The 12,498-nt window shown below is 37.0% G+C and overlaps 1 protein-coding gene across 1 annotated transcript in view; it reads right to left on the bottom strand.

Annotated features, from left to right (window-relative positions):
* AGMO (alkylglycerol monooxygenase) overlaps nucleotides 1-12,498 on the bottom strand; it is a 140,593-nt gene that overhangs the window by 86,841 nt on the left and 41,254 nt on the right. Inside the window, exons 7-10 of the mRNA XM_075419229.1 lie at nucleotides 11,289-11,423; nucleotides 10,682-10,798; nucleotides 2,419-2,501; nucleotides 1,146-1,251 (exon numbers count right to left, since the gene is read on the bottom strand). Of these exons, the coding sequence (XP_075275344.1) occupies nucleotides 1,146-1,251; nucleotides 2,419-2,501; nucleotides 10,682-10,798; nucleotides 11,289-11,423 (441 nt within the window). The remainder of the gene's footprint in view (nucleotides 1-1,145; nucleotides 1,252-2,418; nucleotides 2,502-10,681; nucleotides 10,799-11,288; nucleotides 11,424-12,498) is intronic.

Here is a 12,498-nt window from a genome sequence, read left to right as displayed (position 1 = left end):
TCTGGCAGACTTTTATCAAAGGAATTCCAGTACCCTTTGATTTGTACACCAAAGCTTTGACAATGTAACAATATGAGTAAAAACTCACACCAGTTCTTGATTAGTGGCATTTATTTAGCTTTAAATACTGTCCAATAGTTATTGTTTCCTATCTCAGGTGAAAAGACAAAAGGAAAAAAAAAGAAAAAAAGAGACCCACAGTAGCATAAGATATTTTTCCAGTCTCCTATTGCCTGCTCTCTTAGAAAAGTAGGAGAATCCGCACCACTATCAGAAACCTTGAGTTAAGAACGTTGGTATGAATTGTGCAGATGTTTCAAGTCAAAGCAACCATTCTGAACTCAGTTTAAGTCTCAGTCTCTACTGGTTTATCACATTTTTTCTGGTTTTAAGCCAAAAGGCAACTCTCTGATAACAGTTCTACTAGTCTAGCAACCTGCTCGTAACCTTGCTGATAACTGTCTTTACTTGTAACCAGCACTAGGTGCACGGGGATGTTATTCAGATCAGATCAGAATCACATTAATGATTCAGTGTTATTTAATTCAGACAATAGTAAAAGAGTTACTATGAGAAAGCAAATGTACTGAAAAAGAAAGAGGTAAACAGCAAAAGTCACAAATAGGATAAAAATAAGTCCTAAGAACACAAAAGCAATCATACTTAATCAGACCAAAGGTCTATTTAGTCCAGCATCCTATCTTTGTCAATGGCTAAGAGTCTGTTTCTGAGGTACAGTATAAGTACAGAACAAAATATTTTATATTTAAGACTCTTCCAGCCTCTAAGCATTTTCAGATCTGTCCCATGAAAGGTGTGTTTATCAATTCAAAGTCAGCAACACATTTCTATTATTCACTTTAAAGCATATGGCCACTAATATATTATTTTTGCAGGAATGGTAAACGTACACGTTCCTGACTTTTTTTCAATGGAAATTGGCACCTCTGTAGCAAAACCCAATAATTTTCCTAAAAGTTAATCACAAAAAGTGAAAAATAAAGAGCTGAGAAAAAAATCAATATTTGACCCAAGTAGTAAAATAAAAAATAAGGAAGCAAAATAAAAATGTTTAGTGTCTCTGTTTTTCTAAATCTAAAAAATCTAGAGTCATCAGCACAGATATTTCAAAATAAACATCTTACCTCATATGCATAGCCCAAGGAAGAAAACTGACTCCTTAAGTAGCCAAGTTTGTACACACCTATGAAGACTATGCAGCGGATGATTTCCAAAATTCCTGCTTTGGGCCTAGAAATGAGAAGAAATTCAGATTAACATCCAGTCTTTTATATTTTGTTAACTTCAGTGAAAAAGAGCATGTAGAAATAGTCTGTGACTTCTTGCACTTACATCAAGTCAGCTTTCTTAACGTTATAGTTAAGTTCTTACAGTACACACCTTAAATGCAATTCTAACACTGAATTTGATGGGGGGCGAGAATACACATACTCACAAACTGTAGTTGAGCTCACACAAATGTAGCTGTATGTACAGCTATTGTCTTTTGATCTCAAAAAATACAACAGCAAAATTCTGAAAACTGCTACATGAGTAGCTCAGAATCTTTTCATTGGTCTATTTCTGTAAATTTTTATTATTAATTTAATTATTAATTCCTGAAGTTATATACATTTCTGGCATACTGACAGATTTTTACCTATCCTGAAATAAACTGTTCAGTCCACACAAGTGAAAGGTATTCATTTCTGAAAACCTAATGAACAGTAGGTGAAAAGCGGAACTGACACCTCAGTCTTAAAGGAAGCTTCCATTCCACGTTTCTGCTCTGGTAGAGAAATAGTTTCTTTGTAAAAAACTGTAGCTGCTGTTTACTCTTCTGTAGGGCCACAGTGCCTGTATGGACTACTTCAGTAGTGTACGTCTCACCGGACTGGTGTATTCAAGATCCAGTTTGATTTGAATCCATGCTGATTAAATTCAGTCTTCAGTCTACACTATCCTTCACGTGATTTTGACTCTACTCTGAGCGACACTATATGCTCTTCATATACCATCACTGTATCTGACACCTATGGCATGCTACACAGGACTGACACAGTATGGTTGCAGCCTGAGCTTGAGCAGCCTTGGGACAGCCTGCAGGTCTCACTGGCCTGCCAGTGTCACAAACCCAGAGTGGATGCAACAAATGCAAGCACAGAGGCTAACGCAAGTAGCCCATCCCGTAACTTTTCTGCAAGGAACAATATAGATATAGCCACTAATCTCTATGAGAACACTCCTGGGTTTTAGGTGCTGGCTAGTCATGTATTATTTTCTAGTCAACAGCAACATATGTGTCTGAGTGCATCTATATTTCTTTATCAATATAATTTCTGACACACTTTAGATTTCCATATAATGATAAATAATGCATAATGAGAGAAGAAAAAAAAAGTGTGTTTTGTATCTTACCTGTTCTCCATAAGCAGCCCGAAAGAAGTCAGGGACAGAATGATAAAGCCAATTCTCAGGACAACAGTTCCCTGTGATAACATCTGTTAAAAAGTAGACAAAGAATTAATTTAGAGTAATTTTCTGAAGAGAAATTGAGTTTCAACAAAACAGTAGCTTCAACTTCCTCATTCAGTGATGTTAGTGTCTGCTTTTGAAGTAATTTGTTACTTGAAATTTTACAACAAAAATATCTACTCTGGATAGCACACTTACCTGGAGTAACAACCTTTATAGCTGTTTCCTGAATGCTGTATTTCCAAAACAACGTTTAAGATATTCCCTCCTGCACTACATGTTTTCGTGAAGTTACCTGATCCCCTTATGCCTTCATCCAAGAGGGAACAAACCTATTCCTCTATAAAAATCCCAGCAGTCCTGTTCTTTTACTTCACCTTATGTCACCAGGTCTTTACAGCAGTCATCTATGAATCCCGATGGATACCAAACCAATACATTAGTTAGAATAAGTATTCACATGGCATGACTATATTTAAGAAGAAACAAAATTAATGTTGTCCCTTCATGACAACTCAACACTTGGTTCCCAATTCAGCAAAACTCTTCAACTCATACCACTAACTTCAATCAGACTTAAAACACTTTTAAACATTAACATGTGCGTTAGTACTTGGACGAATAGCAGCATGAGGATTTATACATCCAAACGATATAAACAAAACTCAGGAAAACAGAAATTATTTACATTGTGGAGTCTGAATTTTTTATTTTCATTTATTAAATATTTTTTGTATTCTGCTCAGCTGCTTTTGAAAATCAAATATTTAATCAGTTTTCTTGTTCCCTCCCTGACTTCCTTTCAAATATTAGTTTTGAAAAGCCTTTGTTTTTTCATATAAAAACCAACAAAAAATCCAAAACAAAAGTAGTGGATCTGGCTGAGTTACAGAAATCCTTTCTGGCTTCAATGTCAATAAGGTTTATGAACAGCATCTTGCACTTCAAGACTGCAGGCATTGAAAAAATAAAAATCTATGAATGTCTGCCCTGATTTCAATAAATTGCACTCAATGACTTGCCCACCTTCCTTCAGCGGTGGCCCCTACCCCTGGAAGAGATCTAAGGTAAGTGTCTGTGAGCGTGGGAGGCCACAGGAGGATATTCTCAAGTTTTACAGCTGTGTGAATTTACAGTGCCCATGTTTGCAAAACACATCAAACCACACAATCAGGCTGGGCAGGTTTCTGTTGTTTTACTGAAGAATAACAAGCACCTACTTAGATATCCTTAACAAACAGTTACTGAACAAAGAAAACACAATCCCAGCAACGAGCGAGCTAAACAGCAGCCTCACCAGTTTACAAGCCAGAACACACTTCTCACAAATGACACCTGCCAAGCCACTCTGTTGCACAGATTTATACCAGGATAGATCAAACTCATTACTCCAATCTGTTCCATCCTTCCTAATGATAAACTTACAAAACCTCAGACTGATGATTACCACCATCATCTACTTTACATAGATCTTGAGAAAGGATTTTCACTCTATTCTTATGCTCTTACACCAGGCATCTGCTATCAGCCATCACAGTAGACAAGATATTGAGCTAGATACTGAACTGTGGGGGGACTCAATATAGCAGTGATGTGTTGAGATTCTTGCTTAAGTCAAGAAAGCAAAAAATGCTCTAATGGACGTATAATCTTTATCAAGATTTGTATCCCTTGGAATACATTTGCAAATTCCAGATACAAGTTTAAAATTTGTTAATAAAAGATTAATTTGAGGTTGCTCTTTTTGAAAACCTCAGTTTCTGGAATCCAACAAATTCGACTGCTATCCTAAGTTTAAAAGCCTTTCCATTGTTAACATGAAGCTGTTCTGAAGTGACAAAATTTTTGGACAGAGCTTTTTTATAAAAATCAGGCACAGACTCTATTAAGTTTAATAAAATGAGTAGTTCTTAAACTGCTCATCTAGCCACTGAAAGTTCGACTCCCACTTCAGCTTCCTGTAGAAACTGGGTTATACAAAATTCAAGAAGCGAGCAAAGAAAAATCTGATTTGGCACAGGCATAAGGGAACTCACCCATAGATTTCTTAGAAATGCTTTGATATGTTTTTCAATGATTGTTACTTATGAGATAAAGGAGTTTTCCAGGGAACTAGGACTAGAATTTAAGACTTTCCTCCTTAGAGACTGTCCGCACTTTTAAGTTAGAGAATTACACATTCTTTTAAACCTAGTCCTTCTGGCCAGGTGGGTCAAATTTTGCTTTGAGTTTCCAGTGCAATGCACTAGCTTCTACAGACTGCCTTAAAAACGCTCCCACAGTGGTAGGGCACTGTTCTCAGAAAAGGAACATAAGGTTGTGTATCCCCGTTAGGCAGGAAAGAGAACTGAACATCAAATCCAAATTTCAAGCAAGTTATGTAATTGCTACATTACAATATATGGCTAAAATCACACTTTATGGTAAATGAATGAAGCTGCAATGTTTTTGACAAATGTTAATATTTGTCTTCAGGAAGGATCCAGCAGTACCTGCTACGAATGAATAAGGGCATCTCCAGTTTCCATTTTAAGAGAGGTGCATAATATCACACTTTTCTGCCCTCTCAGCGTTTCTGAGCTGGCTAGCATTAGACAACCAGCTACCACGTCTTAGGCATCTGGGTTTCCTTGTGATTCCAGTTTCAAAAAACTGAGGTGCTGATTCATTCCACCTTCCTTTCAGTACCTTTGCTGCAGTGCCTAAAAGCCTGTAATTAACCTAAGCTTTCTGTGTAATCAGTGGAGACAGATCACTTTCTGAATGATTCTGTTTCTTGCATTAGCTAGAATGCAAGTCTAGAAGCTAAATTTGGTCCTTGTACTAAGAGTTGGATTTGAGTGGATGATGGAAACACTTCTCCAAAGCAGACACTTCTGGGTCATATTTTACTGGTGTTTTCTCTCATATTTCCAATTTTTTTTTCTTTTCTTAAAGACTTATTTTAATTACCATTTGTAGAAGAGTAGGAAAAAAAATTAAAATTACTTTTTTAAAAATAACATATTTTCAGGAAACAATAACAATTGTTATTATTGTTGTTCTACTAGTTTGCTATTGATGGACCTCGAAATAATGAAAAGTTTGATATTAGAGACACTGTAATATTTCAATTTAGACTGCAGCTTTCTCTCCATAAAGAAAGAAAGGGTTGAATACAAGACTTTGGAGTGTGGCCTTGCAAACTTCTCTTAAGCATCTTCTCTAAGATGTGCAAAATTGGAGTCTGGAGTTATTGTTTGACTCTCCACATTTATCTAACCACAGAAGAAAAAAACATAGATTAAGAGCTTGAAAGGAAATTTATAAATTGCAATTCAGTTTTAAACATGGCTTTACAGAAAAAAAAGGGAATAGAAATACATTTTGATACATATTAGTAAATCAGAAGAACTGAAGCAACTTTATAATTTAGGAAAATCAAACTCAAATAGAAACCAGCCTTTATCTTTAAATGGGTAAAATGCTATATGAGGTTCTCTGGCATAACAGCTACCTAGGCCAGGTATGATTGTATTTTACAGATTCTGTTTTTCATGCTAATTTCCATCTCTCTTCAGACGCTCTCCTACTTGAACCATAACATTTTGAATACCAGCTGTCTGTAAAACTTCTTATGGTCCAACACCATCTGTGACCCAGAATGTGAAGGACTGGAGGACTCTAAAGCACAACCTGCAGATCACAGTTAATTGCAGACTAGCGCTATCATCAGATTCACACAAATGCATGGCACTGTACTGCCAGAGTAGTGTTGCAACTTTCCGCTTCCCAAGTCTTCAGCTTTATGGAGTGATGATGGGTGAGGCATAAAGCCTTACTGGGAACCACGAAGGTAGAATGTGTAAGTTACCTTTCACTGTAGATACACGCACCATATTCATATACAGCAAAAAAATGGGTTCCCTCATGTATACTCAAGGACTACCAAGACATTAGTGGTGAAATACACCATGACACCATTTGGGAATAACAGCTTTTAGAAAACCAGCCATGTAGCATAAATTTTAGCTATTAGTTTTCTTCTATAACTTTCTCTTTACAGCTCCAGTGCTATAGTTACTTGCTGCCCTGATTTTTTTATTTACTTACAAACTTATATCGCCCTATGAAGTGGATGCTGGCAGCTAAGGCATCCATTTTCTAGACATTGCTCTACCAAAATCAACAAAATACTCAGTGGGTTATAACACTAAACTAAACTAAACATCATATTTTAAATCTACACACTGCAAGTTGCAGTGTGAAAAGAATGTGCCTTTTACATCTTCGTTAGTGCTAGCATCCTCTTTCCACTTAAACATAATATGCATGGATGTATATATAAAATAAATGAGTATTATATACTGGAGTATTTGCATAAACAGAGAAGCCTGTGGGACCACAGCAGGTTCCCCAATTACACCTCAGCCACAAATCTGCAATGTGGTTATTGGCTGCAATCAAACAGAAAAAAATATTTCTGTTGGATTTTTACTTCATTGAAACCTTTAAAAATATCTTGGAGCCTTAAGAAAAAGGAGAGACAGTTATAGAATTTGGGAAGAAGTTTACATGACTTTGTAATCAGCAGAATGCCACCGCATTATTATGTTTTTTTAGTACTGAAAAAATAATTCATTTAAACGAAGAAAATACGTTATTCCAAATGCATATTTAGATGAACACTGAATTATTCCAAATTGACTTTTATATTTCAAAGAACTCAGATTGTTTTATTTATTTGAAGAATAACATGCATGCATTTTCTCATCCTGATGCGTTCAGTGCTTCAAAATAACTGCTCGGCACAATGCCAGTATGTTTCAAAAGTTAACAAATGCCCTGCTGTCACATATCAGACACTTTCGACATTCAAACGAAGAACACTAATGCAATGCTATGAAATTTGTATTGTTAGGCATCTTTGTATGAATTTATTTTAACTTAGAATTCCTAAAAAAAATTGTAAATTCTTAGCAATATTCCACATACAGTACTTGGTGATGGCCTACTGAATGGATATATTAATTGTGTTCTCAGCTTTTAAGAGATCTATCTTATCCCTTACTACTTTTCTTCTAACTGAAACTGCTCGCATATTCATAGCATTATAAGCACTGTAAATGTTACAGTAACTATCAACAATAAAAAAGACACTGCAAAATGTGTTTAAGGTACACTTCACTTTGATTTATGTGATACATGCAGTTCTGGAGCTATGAGACTTTTGCTTTGAATGTACTGCAGTTTTACACTCCTAGCACTCTCTCTGGGACTGATCCAAATCCCATTTCTTCAATGAGCTTTGGATCAGATCTAGATGTGCAGAGCTCAGAAGTAATTTTTATTCTCTGGATGTAGTGCAGATCACTATACAGAAAATAAACACTGTATGCTCTCTCCTGTGGAAAATACATATTTGTTCTTTCTTGTTTTGCTCTTTTCGTAAGTTAAATGTAGGTCATTCAGACTGAAGGTATATGGTTGCTCTTTATGGATAGAGAAATTCAACACTTCTACAGGGCGTGAGACCAAACACTGAGCAACTGTAATCACTTGAGAAATGCAATAGCTGTGTGCTGTGTCTTATGGCTATTATGAAATGGAACTTATACCTAAAAATGAGGAAAACAGTTAGCTTTCTCCATTTATGGAGCTATGCCACAGTTATGACATAATTCATAGCCAGACAGAAAGTTCCAGTTGTATCCATAGACATTTCATAACTCAGTGTAGTGGAAAAGTGATATTTAAGAAAGATTTTTGCCAAGTAAAGTTATTCATACACAAGCTTCCTTCTCATGACAGCTTCCCCACTGTACTGCAGAGCAATGCTGGAACTCTGCCTTGGGACCAGCACTTTCTACGCCCACACTGAAGGTTTACATCCTGAGATGAGGTGCTTCTAGTCCCCTGTGCTCTCCTTCTTATCCTTACTACCTTATTACCCCACAGCTTTGTGCAGAGAATTTTCTAGTCATTTTTCTACAATAAGTCCATAAATGGTGGATCTTCAGGAAGTTTGCTCCATGACTGCAAGAATTTAATGATCATCTGGGGCTTGGGTGCATTTTTCAACTTCCCTTATTCTTAGGCAGCTGCAGTTATCAGCAGAGAAAATAATTTGGACCATCGATTTTTCCTTCCAGGACCAGAAACAGGCAAAAAGAGAAAAGAATAAAATAGGAAAAAACTCTTCAGCAGACTCCTTACTTCTTGCTGCTGCAAGCCACAGCAACAAAGTAAAAAAAAAAAATAAACACAACAACCATACAACCCAGAGTTGATCCCTATGCAACTATGACTTGTTTCTTGTATGTAGGAATCTAGAAGCATATCCGGAAAATCTTGCAGAGGTTTGTATCGATAGAAGAACAATGACAATCATGTGTACCATATATTTGGTATACACTGGAGGTATTTATCCTTACTTTGGCTTAATTTCCTGTCCTCAGAAATTGCTTAGAACAGACTAAGCCTCAGATGGCTAAGTAATCTCCAAATTCCCTGCAGTTGCAGTGTGACCCTTTATAGAGATGAACACGATGTGTAGAATAACTTCATATTAATCAGAAGAGTATGCCTGAGGTAGCTTCTATATTGTATTGGGAATGCTACATAAAATACTTGCTTTTTAAACTTTTCTCAAAAATTGCATCATTCTACTGGTCTGATGTGGTACTCAGAGTACATCTAACCAAAAACATGGAAAAAAATGGTCTGTAGCAGCTAGTATACGCAGAGCTGCCAGAGCTGCTACAAGCCTGCTGCCACATATCCCAAGAAATTATTGCAAGCAGAGTCCTTCTCCTGCCCTTCCTGCCCTGGGAGGCAAAAGGAATGTCCAAGTCAGAAGACCAAGACATCAATGTTTGGCCAAGATTTCTGACAGCTTTGCAATGATTTTGCAGTCCTCTGGAATCCTTCATGGATGGTCGTGGTCAGATACGCAAACAAGACTTATTTCTAGAAATCTGCCCCTTAGCTGGATTCAGACATGTTGGTCATGGGCAAAGGTGTCAGGGCACAGCGAGAGGCGCTGGTCCCAGGGAAAGGGGCCGGGAGCCGGTGGCAGCCATGGCCCCAGCGGGAAAGGCACTGTCCTGCAGTGTCCATTGAGGTGGACAGGGGACAGTAACCACTGCTGTCCGAGGGTCGGAGATCGCCAGGTGAGCACACCAGGACAAGGCAGGTCCACAGGTGAGCAGAGGCTGAAGAACCCAGGTGGCCCTTGGCACCCTGACAGCAGGCCTGTGGCGATGGGTGATACAAACATAACAACAAGACTGCTCTTCAACCAAGGAGGTCTTAGAAAGGGTTTAAGAAGAAGGCCAAACGGCATTTTATAAAACTGATAGACTTCTGTGGTGCTTTGGTAGGTCTCTGACTGATCTGTGGGAATATTACATGTGTTAGAATTGTGTTTCAAAACTGTAAGATTTTAGCTTTAGTATAGTATAAAGAGTTGTCAAGGAAGAAAGAATGAAAAAAAGGTTGGAAGGGTGTGAAGCCATGGAAGTAGTTAATGTCTCACTTCTTGCAGGCAGACATGACCTCGTAGTTCACCATCAGAAACTGCCATGTATCCGTGGAGGAACCACACCATGTTAACAGGGAGATCCTGTCAGCCCAAACATGAGGCAGTAAATATCTGCCTCTCCTTGCTATATTTCTATCAATGTTGTTGTATGTTCAAGACTTCAAGAAGGATTTGACCTGAGTTTGTGCTCCTCCAACTCTGAACTCATTCTGACACCAAGCTTCCCTCCTGCAAGCACCACAAGACCTTTCAAATCTTCCTTCTGAAGCTTGAGCATCTAACAATATGACCAACCTTGACATCTTAAAACCTACATATTTTGAAATCTGAGATACATTTCTCCTCTCATGAGGTCCTAGAAACCGAAGTAGACACATACGTCTTTTACAGAATATTTACTATTTTAACTGCTCAACTTCAGCACATTCATCTGTACATAAATACTATAGTTATTAAATATTGTTTAACAAACAATAGCTAACATTATATGTTTCATATTATATAACTATATTTGTAGCCATTTATTTTGATTCTTTTTACAGAATCTAATTATTATTATAATAGTTGAAATAAGATATGAGTTAGGCTGTAGAGCCTCTACTCAATGCTTTATTATTTAAATATGTTGTGTGTCCTATTACTATTAGCTTAAGATGCTATTTCAAAAAACCAGGAACTACTTACAGCCACAGTACCAAGAAGTTCAGTATACAAGTCCGTTATTACAGCAAAATGTACAACCGCATAGCAGTTGTAATAAGCTGGTATACTTGGATTAAAGGGAACTTCTTTTCCAGTGATCTGTAAGAAGCAAAACAGATAATAGCCTTCTACAGTGACCCGCTCCAACCTGTTATTCCTTAGTATTCTTTATACTTACAAACACACAAAAAAATTAAGGGACGTAGAAAATTGCACAAAGATAATCAACTATCAAACTTATGTACTACCTACTGTGAGACAGTATTTAACTCTGTGTGTATGTGTGTAGGTTCACAGCTAAAAGAAAAACTACCATACTCTATAGAACAATTTTGAAAATCTCTTCAGGAAATGAATAATGAAAAGATAAATAACAAATATCTTTTTTTCCTTCAAATAAAAAGAAACAAACACAGCTAAAACATTCATTTCCTCCAGTTTCTGTTCCCATTTCGTCTTCCCCTATGCTTTATGACTGCTAATTTGCTAATTTAAAATAGCATGTGTAGAGTTTTTAACATTGATCCAGTAGCATTAAGAGGTCCAAGTAAATTACACAAAACTGAACGCCTGTGCATGTTCTATTTACCACTGGGATTTCCTCAGGAAGGCCAAGTCTAGGTTTGCCTGGTCCCCAGCCTGGCCCTTTGAATATGACAGAAAGCTTATTGCAGAATCCAGGTGTGGCCCAAAACGTGTTCCAAATAAGAACCAAGGGACGTAACTGAAAAAAAGAGCAAGCAATTTTTCATTGTTAGTAAAATAAAATTTAATAAAAAATTATATTTTATTCATTCTCAGCTCTTAAGTAAATGATTTTTCAAAGTCTGTAAAGCGAATAAATGAGGAATAGATGAAGGCAGTCAGTAGTTCAGAAAACCTGACTGAAATAGGCAGACGCCATATCAAGCCCTTGGTTTAGAGTGAGGATTACAACGACTTCCGACCTGTCTTTCCTGTATCCATCCAGAGTATTTAATGGTATATTACATAGCTATATTTACGGTAGTTTTAAACTAGAATTTGGTTACTGAGACCTTGACATGACATACTCTCAATAACTAAATTATTTAGTATCTGACTGGAATGGATACAATTGCATAGGCTGTGGCCATCCTTCCAGCTTCCAGCCCAGACACCCCTGCAGGTAGAATTCCTCATTCTTTGGGATGCCTCCTTGGGTGAACCGTCACAAAAAGAAAATGGGGACTTCAATACTCCTCCATCCCTGAGGTTTTTGCAGAGAATTTTTATCCAGCTTCAGTGAAGCCTGGACCAACAAATCTACGGACCACCACACTAGGTACTTTTTCTTCTTTTTTATTTTCTTTTTTTTTTTTTTTTTAACTAAGAAAATCTATATTCAACCTGTTCTGGAGGTTTTGTTGAGATCATGATGGCTGCTACATAATGTGTCAATACAGCTTTTCCTGGAGTACCTTGAACAGCAAATATGCAGAAGAGATAAAAATAGTAAAGATATTACACAATGAGATTATTTATGAAATAGCAAGATTTAGAGAAAACAAAAAAACAGCCAAATATATATTTTTGTCTGTGCTTTGCTGCATATTGCTCTACAGATGGCCAAACTGACATCATTCAGTCCAAGGCTTGTCATATCATCATTGTAATTAGTTGTTAATTTTACTGTATTGTATTTTCATGACTACAAGCTCTGCATATGCTCAATTCAGTGAGTAGAAATAATCGTCTTGTGATGAAACATTGAAGAATTGTAGATATTTTAACTGACCGTGCAGCGATGCAAGGATGGCCTCAACTGTGCCTAAAAGAGG

The sequence above is a fragment of the Opisthocomus hoazin genome, chromosome 4, assembly GCF_030867145.1.
Source record: "Opisthocomus hoazin isolate bOpiHoa1 chromosome 4, bOpiHoa1.hap1, whole genome shotgun sequence".
NCBI classification, from domain to species: Eukaryota; Metazoa; Chordata; class Aves; order Opisthocomiformes; family Opisthocomidae; genus Opisthocomus; species Opisthocomus hoazin.
The sequence above is the reverse complement of the archived record's forward strand: the minus strand, read 5'-3'. Positions and strand labels throughout refer to the sequence as shown.